At 40.7% G+C, this 12,312-nt stretch overlaps 1 protein-coding gene across 6 annotated transcripts in view; it reads right to left on the minus strand.

Moving 5' to 3' along the window:
• Window positions 1-210: 210 nt before the first annotated feature.
• The window catches only part of usp6nl (USP6 N-terminal like), a 151,124-nt gene continuing 139,022 nt past the window's right edge, over window positions 211-12,312 (minus strand). For all 6 annotated transcript variants that reach the window (XM_078419492.1, XM_078419489.1, XM_078419490.1 and 3 more), the window contains 2 exons: window positions 12,127-12,279; window positions 211-3,419 (listed from right to left, as the gene is read on the minus strand). In XM_078419492.1, the coding sequence (XP_078275618.1) occupies window positions 1,927-3,419; window positions 12,127-12,279 (1,646 nt within the window). In that variant the 3' untranslated portion in view covers window positions 211-1,926. The remainder of the gene's footprint in view (window positions 3,420-12,126; window positions 12,280-12,312) is intronic.

Below are 12,312 nucleotides of genomic sequence, written 5' to 3' on the forward strand. Positions count from 1 at the left end.
AATGCCTTAGATCATTTCCAGGAGAGGGGATGCAATATGGAGGTGTGAAAGGTGAACAGGGCTGGCAGCTAGGACAAGCTTATCAGGGTCAGCACAATGATTATTACTGCATGGTATATAGGTCATGCAGTCACAGAGTTATACAGTGTGGAAACATATCATTGCAGAAAAGATAGTAAAACACAGGAAACCAAACTTGATCAAATTATTTGTTGTAACATTAAAAAAAGTACAGTCACGTCAAAATAGAATACAACTATAAAACTGCTGCAGATGCCTTAAGAAAATAGTGAATATAAATTCTACAGTATTTACCAATGTTGATGCATATATTTCAGATAGCAAGTTCCATATCATTTATAGTTTACTATACAGCAAGTGTCCATATTAAAGACTCAAGATTAAGACTTAAAGGATTATGACAAATAATTACATATTTTAACAATGTTATTTGAGTTTATCTGCAATTGTTTCATCAAGCAAGGAGTTAAGAAATTAACTTTCAATTTATTCAGATCAGAATGTATCTAATATATTGATAATTTAGTTTGCACATTTGAAGAGTATATATATATATATATATACATTACACACATATACAGACAATAGTGTTCTTTTACTTGCACGTCATCAAAGCCAGCTGTAAATGTTTCAATCAGTGTTTTACATGTTTTTCACACCAGTTTTTTGCTGCTCTGCTGAAATGTTTCAAAGTCTAAATGACTCCAGCTGCAAACAGAGGTGTACATGGAAGCAGTTGTTTCTGCTCTTTTCTATTTAAAACCATTAAAAAGTCAATATAGCATTTTCATTATGGAATACTTGGACGTAAATCGGGCCAAGTCGCTTAAAAAGAAAAAGGGGCAACAGCCCAAAGACAAAACTGCAAAGCAAACTGGTCCAAAACCCACCTGGTCCCAACTCAAACACCTATTGGTACCATGAGAATGTGCTATTCATTATCAAGTAGCTTGCAATACCAGCACTGTTTCTACTATTTCATGTGTTAGGGCAGATGATTCCTATGAATGTATTCAGTTGCAAACGGGAGTAATTGACAGAGCAAAGAGTAAAAGATTAATCTGTTATTTTACAATAAAACATTTTTCTGCAAATAATCTGCCATGATGTACATCCCTACCATTAAAAGTGAATTGAAAACAAATGTGTGCTGAGATTAGAAAATACTTGGTATTTTTTATTCTGCTGCACTTCAATATTTTATTCCTATCAACTCAAGTGTAGTGGCACTGACTTCTCTGCAGTCTTCAATATACCTGTGCAAGTGCAGGAAGAAAGCAAGTAGTCGGGGTTATTGCCAGCATTATAAATGCTTGCCCAGTTTTGCCTCGGGGGAAATTCCACCCAGTTACCCTTCCTTGGAAGTTACGAAGCAAAAGATCACAAGAGTGACCTGGGATGGTTCATAACATACTCTGAGATTTCAGACCACAATCTGCAAACGTCATTGCTCAATCAACCTTCAAAATTGTCAGGTCAAGGTTTATATAAGCGACAATCCAGGATCTACCTACATTATCAGAGGATGCAGACTATCGACCCGTTCTTGAAATCAAGAGACCTGTGGTACATTACTGAGATGTTTGCTTCAATCTTCTGTGTGTTTGGGTTCAAACATCACTGCTCCCTATTACTTGATTATAAATTGTACGAGCTCAACAACTCCAAACAATGGGGCGAATAATCATTTTCATGTGCCTTGCTGATTTTGTTGATTTTAGTTCAACAAAGAGAAATACCTTCTGTACATTGTTAGGAATTTTTCAATTATTTCAGCCTACGCTATAGACCATTTCTTTTGTATAACGTTTCTTTTGAATATAGTGAAGTCATTTCAAAAGTCAGGTAATTTTCTCTTTCATTAATGCTCTTCACATCACTTTCGAGAAGGGGCAAGCAGGAGTCCTAAAGCAACACTGACTCTGGGATGGTTCTTCTGTCCGTCTGAGGGTTTGCGAAATGCTGGGGACCAGTCGGAACTGTGTGTGAATATTGTGTTTGTGCATGTGTGTCAGGGTGCGATGATGTCCTGCTATAGATACTGCTGCCACTTACAGGCACGCCCGGGTAGCTGAACTCGGGGTGAGGAGTCTGCTGTGCATTGTGGAAGCTTGGTGACCTCTGCATATCTCCTCTGTACCTGACATCAGCTTCCCGGTTCCACTGTCGTTCATATTGCTCTTGCCTCTTTTTGTAGTCGTGTTGGTACTCTGGCGAGCGCTGCTCTAACAGAGCTGGGTGCCTCACGTAGTTGGTCAGGTTTCCGGGATCATATTGTCCACTGTGATCTAAAGGCCGTGCCGCAGTTCTGAAAGACGAGGAGTTAGAAAACTGACGGCCAAGAGTGTGTGAGTTCCTGCTGGTCTGGTCATAGTTTGTCATATGTGCTAATTTGGTGACATACGGTCTACTGTCATGACTTTGCTGACCTGCAGACATATTGTAACTGTACTGCGAGAATACAGGCATGTCTTTAGCTCTAGTTGGTGAGTACTGAGGTAGACTACCATGGTACCCAGGAGGACCAGAGTAGGATGGTGGCGAAGAAGGCTGTTGTTTTATTAAAGATCTTTGGTTAGAACTTACTGCTGAAGAATGAGTCCGTGAAGGCCTTTGTTGAAAGGTTGCACTAGCATTGACTGCCTTACTTGAAAACTGTACAGGCGATATCTTTGAGGGACTGGTAGCTTCTTTAGAGTGTGCATTGTTTTGTGCTATGCTTGATTCCCCATGTTCAACCATTTCCTCAGCGCACGTCCCATATTCATGATCAACTCCAGGAACATTGTCATATTCTGAAGCATTCGAGCCTCTCTTTGTTTCGTCGACTTCAATAATCAACCCCTTTGTTCCGCCTATGAACACATGTGCCTCCTCTGGACTGGAATGGGAGCTCGATGCATTGTAACTTCCAGTTCTGCCCCTGCCATCCGCAGAATGTTTTGAAGATGGGTCTGAAATTTTCTGACCTGAAGGTTTGTTCCATTTTGGTGCAAATTCCTTTCTGACACCGGGATTTGCATTTGAGTTCTGGTTAGCAGTGGCATTGTTCAGCTGTTTGGGGTTGCCATGCGCCAATGCACGCTGTGTCGGCTGCCCTTTTTGTTTGAGCACATCAAGGTCTGGCAAAACCTTCACTTTGCCTCCCTTATTTTCCACGAGCCCTGCCCTTTGGGGTTTCACAGTCGGCTTTTCCAAGGCGCTCTTCTTGGGCCTGCTGTCAGGCTGCTTCTCTTGCAGTTTCTCTGGAGACGCCTTCTTATCTTTCTTCTTCGAGACTGGTGGACCTCCTTTAATTACATTATTCTGTCCATTGGTCAAGTGATTGAGAACGGGTGGCTCTGGGTGCTCAGCAGGCACTTGGCCAAGTGATTTCTGTGGAAATTCTTCAGGTTTACCTGAAAATGGACAACAAAGCACAATGCTTAGAGAAGTCGTACTTTCATTCATATATTTCACACAGATAGGAATAGATCGGGTAGACAAACTATCTATAACTCAGAGTAAGGGAACCGAGAGCCAGAGGATCTAGGGTAAAAGGTGAGGGGGGAAAGGGTTAATAAGAACTTGAGAGGTAACTTGTTCACACATGGGTGGTGGGTGCATGGAACGAGCTGCCAAAGGGGGTAATGAGGCAGGTACTATCACATTTAAGAAACATTTAGACAGGTACATGGATAGGACAGGTTTAGAAGGATATAGGCCAAATACAGGCAGGTAGGACTAGTGTACATGGGACATGTTGTGGGCCAGTTGGGTCGAGGGGCCTGTTGCCATGCTATATGACTCTATGAGATAGATACTATTTCTTTGCACACAAGACTCAAGAGTGTTTTATTGTTGCATGTCCCGAAACATAACAATTACATTCTTACTTGAGGTAATCCGCATAAGAAATACCCGATATTAATACCAAAGAAATCGCATACAAGGCTAAACATTTGACAATTTATCGCGATTTTTCCAAACTATTTTCCCGGGCGTTGGCAGGTTGGAAATGTAGAAAGATGTCTTATTTCGTTTACAAAATACTTCAATGCATTTGGACTATTTCCACACTTGTCTCCCGTTTCTTGATTTCTCTATTTCAGGAGACAAAAATCAGATAAAATATATCCCCAGTAAATAAAATCAGAAAGACCAAGGGAGAGTGAAGACTAGCAGAGATAAGTACAGGCAACTAAGGCATTATGGGGAGGTGGGGTGGGACCTGCGATTCAAGAAAGCCGTCCAGCACGGTGGTGCAGTGGTAGTTGCTACCTCACAGCGCTAGAGACCACGGTTCGATCCTGACTACGGGTGCTGTCTGTACGCAGTTTGTACATTCTCCCCGTGATCTGCGTGGGTTTTCTCCGAGATCTTCGGTTCCCTCCCACGCGCCAAGGAAGTACAGGTTTGCAGGTTAATTGGCTTGGTATAAATATAAAATTGTCCCCAGTGTGTGTAGGATAGTGTTGATGTGCGGGGATCGCTGGTCGGTGCGGATGTGGTGGGCCGAAGGGCCTGCTTCCGCGCTGTACCTCTAAACTAAACAAAACCAAGATTCGCAACATGAAGTCACATCAACTGCAAATGCGTCAAGATATTCATAAGGAAAATTAATATAATAAGAACAAATTTAATTCTATCTTTCAATTTTTTAGGGAATTATTAGTGAATTCTGCAAGGGCACATTTCTGTTACCCGTACGGCCGTGATGTGGGGTTGTCTGTCTGCCTGCATCAGTTGTTAGTGCATTCACTTCTGCAGCACACAAGGGTATTTGGTTGAGACCCTATTGAGATTGGCTACTAACCAAAAGCGATACCACCAATGATGCACAATAAAACACTAATTTTGGAAAGTGCAGGCATCAACTATTGCCAGCAAATGGCTCAACAAAAATAAAAACAGTAAATGCCAAAGAGAGAAAGAGAGAAAGAGAAAAAAAGAGACCTAACTGAGCCAATACCACAGATGGATGACTGATGAGACTGATCAGCTGTTCATCTGTGGTTCTGGCTCAACCTGTTTTTTTTCTCTCTGGAAGTGGAGCCAAACCCAGCCTGACTGATGCATGTCTTCCTGCTCTGATTTTGCATCTCCTCCCTCCTTTTGTCTCTGTTGTCTCCACCAGGCTAATATGATGACAGAATGGATCGACTGAGCTTATTTTTACTGGAATTTAGAAGGATGAGAGGGGATCTTATAGAAACGTATAAAATTATTAAGAGATTGGGACAGGCTACATGCAAGAAAAATGTTCTCCATGTTGGGAGAGTCCAGAACCAGGGGTCACAGTTTAGGAGTAAGGGGTTGGCCATTTAGGACTGAGATGAGGAAAAACCTTTTTCACCCAGAGAGTTGCGAATCTGTGGAATTCACTGCCACAGAAGGCAGTGGAGGCCAATTCACAGGATGTTTTCAAAAGAGTTAGATTTAGTTCTTAAGGCTAATGGAATCAAGGGATATGGGGAGGAAGCAGGAACGGGGTACCGATTCTGGACGATCAGCCATGATTATAATGAATGGCGGTGCTGGCTCAAAGAGCCGAATGGCCTATACCTGCACCTATTTTCTATGTTTCCATGTTCACACCCTCCAACCACTCCCATCCACTCATTGGCCAGATAACATCATATACTATCGATTTATTCACAAAATGCTGGAGTAACTCAGCAGGTCAGGCAGCATCTCGGGAGAGAAGGAATGGGTGAAGTTTCGGGTCGAGACCCTTCTTCAGATACTACTTGCTCCAGACCTCCTTCCTCTACTTTCGCTGCATCTTAGCTTCTGTTAGTTTAGTTTAGAGATACAGCATGGAAACAGGCCCTTTGGCCAAGAGTCCACAGCGATCCCCGCACACTAACACTATCCTACACACACTAGGGACAAATTATATTGATACCAAACCAATTAGCTATAAACCTGCACATCTTTGGATTGTGGGAGGAAACCAGAGCTTCCCGGAGAAAACCCACGCAGGTCACGAGGAGAACTTACGAACACCGTAGACAGCACCCGTAGTTAGGATCAAACCATCCCAAGATCTGACAAAGGGTCTTTGATCTGAAACGTTAATTCTGCTTCTCTTGCCGTTAACTCTGCTTGTCCTTCTGCATATTTCCAGCATTTTCTGTCTTTTCTTTTAGATTTCCAGTATCTTTTGTTTGTCTCAGTGTCATTACATGGGTCAGTGCTGAACATGCACAACCAGTGCTGGGCATTGTTAATAACCAACTGCTGTTCCAAATAGCTCATTTTATGAAGAACTACCTAGATATTTTAATGCATCAGATATTTAAAAGTTGGGTTTTTTTTTCAATGTATTGTTGCATCAATTTTTAATGCTCGTTCTGTAATGAGGTTTCATGGGATCTATTATTTCCTAAACAACTAAAATCTGACAACATTTTACCGTAAAGTATCAGGACAAACAACAATTTTGTTAATGAACCTGCAGCAACATTAATGGAAGACTATAAAAAGGTGATATAAAATTATAAATTCTGGAAATGCTCCACTGACGTCTTAAAAAAATAATTAGTGAGGGAGACCAGATAGAGAAGGGCTGCTGAGAAGCATGGTGATTCAGTGCGCTGAGTTACTGCTCTCGTTTAAAGCAGAATATTAATTTTTGCCAACACAGCTAGATCCTCATCTCAGACAGACTACCAAGGCAGACACCAGTTGGAGGCAGGGAGAAAAAAAATAAATGAGAACCGAATCCAACTGTGCTGCTCACATGCGCTCATTAACAAACACCCCTCGTACAGACTACCTCAGAGTTTTGATATCATAGGAGCTCCAATGTCTCATTTCAAGGAGGTTTGGAGTAATGGTCTTTGACACAGGTGAGGGGAAGATTAGGTTTAGGGTTAAAAAAAAATCAATCATACTTCAGAACTCTCCCCACAAAAATTCTTTAAACGATCTCTAAGATCATCATTAACTCATCAAGAATGATTCCGGTCTACCTCCGTTGTGCTAGAAGCAGATTTCAGACCATGAAATTCCTTGAGCAGTTTTTGCCGCTATGAAAACATATTAATGAGTTATTTAAGAAAATGTGCATGTCTGGTTATTAATCCAGAGGAATCTCTACAATTGCTCTTTCAAACAGACTATATGAATGATTTTTAAAAAAGCACATTTTGCCCTAAGACTTAATGGTTAAACACATTTTCATAAAGATCTGCGTTTTATTAAAATATCATTGAAAGGAGATTACACAGGTTCCAACCAAATTATGTATTTTACACTTGAAGCTTGTTACCTTGCATTAGGTTCTATGGAATTCTCAACCATGCACTTTCTAATTGATGATGACCTGATATAGCAACAAAACCTGTGTTAAAAGCCAGATACCCACATAAACCACAAATCCAAAACTGTCAATTACTACTTAGAGTGCTGACATTTTCAATAGAAGGGATTGTGCAAAATAAATGCCTTGCCTTTCCTCCCGAGTAATCCGTGAACTTGATGGGGAGACAAGAGAAAGGATACAATGGGGAGATTCCAAAAGAAGTCAGTGACAGAAAGACACTAATTCTCAAAGCTTGTAAACCTTTCAGTGTGCATCAGCAACGGACACAACAGTATCCAGAAGGGACAAGTGCTGTCCAGCTTCACCTGATCCTGCGTGAATTTATACATCTTTTTCCCCCATTAATTAAAACTTGTTTCCAAATCCACAAATATAAAAATGGATTTGGCGTAACAGGAACATCTTAAAACAGAACTATCTTTTAAGATTAAGAATCAATGTGATGGGAGTCTAAATACCCTTAGTCTAAATACATGTGGGAAGATTAACACCAACAGGTAACCACTTTGAAAACTGCAATTATCAGAATGTTAAGTGTCCTTTGTGGATTACCAAACAACATTTGTGTGGATTTATTATTCAAAATTCTTGTATCTATCTTATTCAAAGCATTGCAATGAAAGCTCGTTGGTGGCTCTCCCCTCTGCTTTTCCCTGCTCGGCGGCCCAGGGAACTATCAGGAAGATCAACCCACTCAACAGTGCTAATGCAATGTTCAACACCAACGTTCTCCAAAGATTTAGAAATTAAGAGAATCAAGCAAGAGAGGGTGGGAGCAAGCCAGAGCACCAAAGAGAAAGATGCTCTACAGCTGACCTGTATCGCTGTTCCAATAACTTAAAGTCAGTTTATTCTGTCTCGAGCTTGCTTGGCAAACAGATTTTTCCCCCAGTGCTACACAATGAGCTTGAGACAACATTTTTATTTAGAAAATCAGTTTATCTCAGAAGAGCCTGCAACCTTTACATCTCCAGACAATATTTACTGGGGCAAGCTTGAGTTTGATTTAATATCTTCATCACAAATAATGCCAGTTAGAAATAGCAAAGCATTCTAAAGTTCAATTGTGATATTGTGGTGTATAATATTTGGTTTTGATTTTAATGATAACAAATCTATGGACAAATATTCTAGAATATTTCAAAGTCTTTTGAAAATATATTAGTCTCAGCATCTCAATGATCCAAACCAGTGATTTGGAAATTAAAACTAATCTGCAGGTACAAGTTTAGCATTTTCTTTGATTTTGTAAGTATAGTTTACATAGCAGTGCAGCTCTCTACCGCTGCTCAGGTAGAAATGATTGATATTTCATTTTCTCAATTTCATAACGGTAGGAAAATTACAATCCTATTTTTGCCAAAAACAAACTCTTGCAAAACAAATAAGTAGAGAATAATTGTTACTGCAAAGATGAAAGAGCTTGCACAGGCAAACATCCTTTCTCCCTTCCAACTCTTCAGGGTCCTGGTTCACTTAGCTGGTTCAATTAATAATTTACTATAATGCATCTTAAAATATAGGACAGCCAAATTAAATATGCAACGATAGACACAAAAATCTGGAGTGACGCAGCGGGGCAGGCAGCATCTCTGGAGAGAAGGAGTGGGTGACAATTCAGGCGAGACCCTTCTTCAGACCGAAACAACCTCCATTCCTTCTCTCCAGAGATGCTGCCTGTCCCACTGAATTACTCCAACATTGTGTTTATCTTCGGTGTAAACCAGCATCTGGAGTTCCTTCCTACACAAATTAAGTATGCATTGGGGCATTAATAGGAATAACATTCTACAGTCCAAAAAATCTGCTCTTGTGGCATCACCAAAATCCCAAACATTCCAGTTTATCCGTTTTAGTGTAAGGGGCTGTTTTGAAAAAAAAAAAGATAGATGCAAAGTGCTGGAGTAGCTCAGTGGGTCAAGCAGCATCTCTGGGAAAAAAAGAGATGGGTGACGTTTCTGGACGGGACACTTCTTCAAACTGAAAAAGGGTATGATGAAGGATCATGACCTGAAATGCTGAAATCCAGAGATGCTGCCTGACCCCACTGAGTTACTCCAACACTTTGTGTCTATCTTTGCTATAAAACAGTATCTGCAATTCCTTGTTTCTACATCTTGAAAAAAAATGTGGTTTAGTATGATGGAAGGAGATGGGCTGTCCATGATGTTCTGCAGTTGGATCATTGGAATGATGATATAGTGAATCATTCTGAAATCGTCAGTATAATGAACAATTCAGTAAATGAAACGCTGGTTGTAATAGTTCAGAAAAAGCAAAAGTCAAACGTATCTCTCAAATTTTCACTGCCATCTACTGGAAAACAACTGAACTGCCTGGCATACCACAATTACACTCCCAAAATTTAACTGTGTGGAAACAAATTACAATTTTGCAACAAATATGAATATTTGCAACTTTCATATCCTTTCAATTATATTTTCTACACATCTAAAAAATAAAATAATTAAAATGTAGTAATTTCAATGCGGTTTTAATGCTTGTAAAGTCAAAAATGAAGTAGAATTCCCAATAAAATGCCAATTGTTAAGGAATAAAGATTTGTTTACATTTTAAGACAGTGTAACTTGAATCTCATCCCAACTGGAATGAGCAAGAAGTTACAAAACTGCATCGTGAAAATGTCAATGTGTAGAAAGAAAACCCTATGTTTTAGCCAATGCACCATATAATTCAAGGCACAGGTTTTTCTTTAAATCTCGTCAAAGAAACTAAATCGAAAAAGCATTCTATACATCATGATGTGTAGCAGCATAATTTATCTCATATTTAGGAATTTATTATTAAGTGTCAGCCTGTTGCAATGGTTGAACAATCATAACTAAAGAAATTGTTAACCTTTTCCACACCTCACTGGTCATACAGCACGGAAACAGGCCCTTTGGCCCAACTTGTCCATGACAGCCAAGATGCCCCATCTAAGCTAGTCCCATTTGGCCTCTATCCTTCATAAAACTAGACTACCAACTTTTGACTCAAGAGTCCCCGTTTCACAATCATTTGCTAACTGTCCTGTAAATCAAGCACTGTCAATTAGTTTAGATTTAGATTTAGATTCTACAGCGCGGAAACAGGCCCTTTCGGCCCACCAAGTCCGCGCCGCCCAGCGATCCCCGCACATTAACACTATCCTACACACACCAGGGACAATTTTTTTATTTTTTTTAAACATTTTACCCAGTCAATTAACCTACAAACCTGCACGTCTTTGGAGTGTGGGAGGAAACTAAAAATTAATTAACTAAAAATGAGATTAAATTAAAAGTCAATTAAGGGTGTCAGCTTTATTGAAGACGGAACATTCCAATATTATTCAAATGCCTTAGCACAAATGTGGGAAAGCAGAAACCTCTTGAACTGATAATATACCTGTGTGCACGTGCGTGGGGCGTGCGTATGTATATATATTCTATACTATGTCTCAGGTAATAACAGATGCCCCAGCACAGATGCCTGCTGAACACCCTAGCTTGGTGCATGTGTAAATTGTCCCTAGTGTGTGTAGGATAGTATTAATGTGCAGGGATCGTTGGTCGGTGCGGACTCGATGGGCCAAAAGGCCTGCGCATCTCTAAACTAAACTAAACCACTGGTTGCAGATCTCCAGCCAAAGGAACACCCTTCCACCACTACTTGAACTACCAACTCACTGTGGATCCCATGCATCTCAATCTACCATGAGGTACGTTATCAAATGCCTTACTAAAATCAACATAGACAGCATCCACTCCCCTACCTTCATCAATTACCAGTAGCACAGTATAAATGCAAGGTGCTGCACTTTGGCAAGACAAAGCACAGTAAGATTTACACAATAAATGGTAGGGTTCTGGGGAGTATTGTAGGACAGCGAGACCTAGGTGGCAGGTAAACAGTTCCACAAAGTGGCAACATCGGTGTACCGGGTGGTGCAGAAGGCATTTGCCTTCATTAATCAGAGTATTAATTACAGGTCTCTGAATTGGGATGTCTGGAACCGGAGCTGGAATCCATGATGGAGGCGCAGGCAGGCACCGAGAAAACATGCGTTGCTGTGTCTGAAGAAGGGTCTTGACCCGAAACGTCACCCAGTCCTTCTCTCTAGAGATGCTGCCCGTCCCGCTGGGTTACTCCACCATTTTGTGCCTATCCTCACAAGGATGTTACTGGCTCTGGAGGGTCCCGGTACTTCCACAGCTCTTGTACAACTCCCTGGGCCGCAGGAAGTTGAGACATTCCTTATACAAGTTCATAAGTGATAGGAGCAGAATTAGGCCATTCAGCCCATCAAGTCTACTCCACCATTCAATCATGGCTGATCTATCTCCCCCTCTTAACCCCATTCTCCTGCCTTCTCCCCATATCCCCTGACTTGTGAGTTACATAAAACCATGAAGGGTATAGATAATGTGAGTAGCCAGTCTTTCCCTAGGATGGGGGGGGGGGGGGGGGGTGGGGATAGTCTGAAACTGGGTATAGGTTTAAGTTAAGAGGAAATGGGCCAGAGGGACAACGGTTATCACAGCTGCCTATCACCAACTTCCTGAATTCAGAGCTCAATAACATGCAACGTTAAAAACAGACTTTTGTTTATCAGATAATTTAACAAGTACCTTGTTTAAAGTTCAGTACCACTTAAAGGAGTAGCAGAAATCTGAAAATAATGTCACAAACACCCGATACATAAATGCACCAAACAACATTGCCCTAAAATCATTACTGATGGTTTAATCCTTTAGTTGCAAGGTAGAGAAGTGCAACATGTTTCACACTCAGGTTTATACTGAAACACTCACCTGGGGGTGGCAAGTCTAGTTTACTACGCTTTAACTCAGACATGGAATTTTGAAGCTGATCCACAGCAAAGTCATCTTCAAAGTAGAAATCCTTGGCCAGAGATTCCTGCAGAAACTCTATCAAGTCTTCCATTGCTAACTTCAGCATATGTTCTACAAAAGGAAATAGATTTTTATTATAATTTT

Source organism: Rhinoraja longicauda, chromosome 23 (genome assembly GCF_053455715.1).
Source record: "Rhinoraja longicauda isolate Sanriku21f chromosome 23, sRhiLon1.1, whole genome shotgun sequence".
Taxonomy (NCBI): Eukaryota; Metazoa; Chordata; class Chondrichthyes; order Rajiformes; family Arhynchobatidae; genus Rhinoraja; species Rhinoraja longicauda.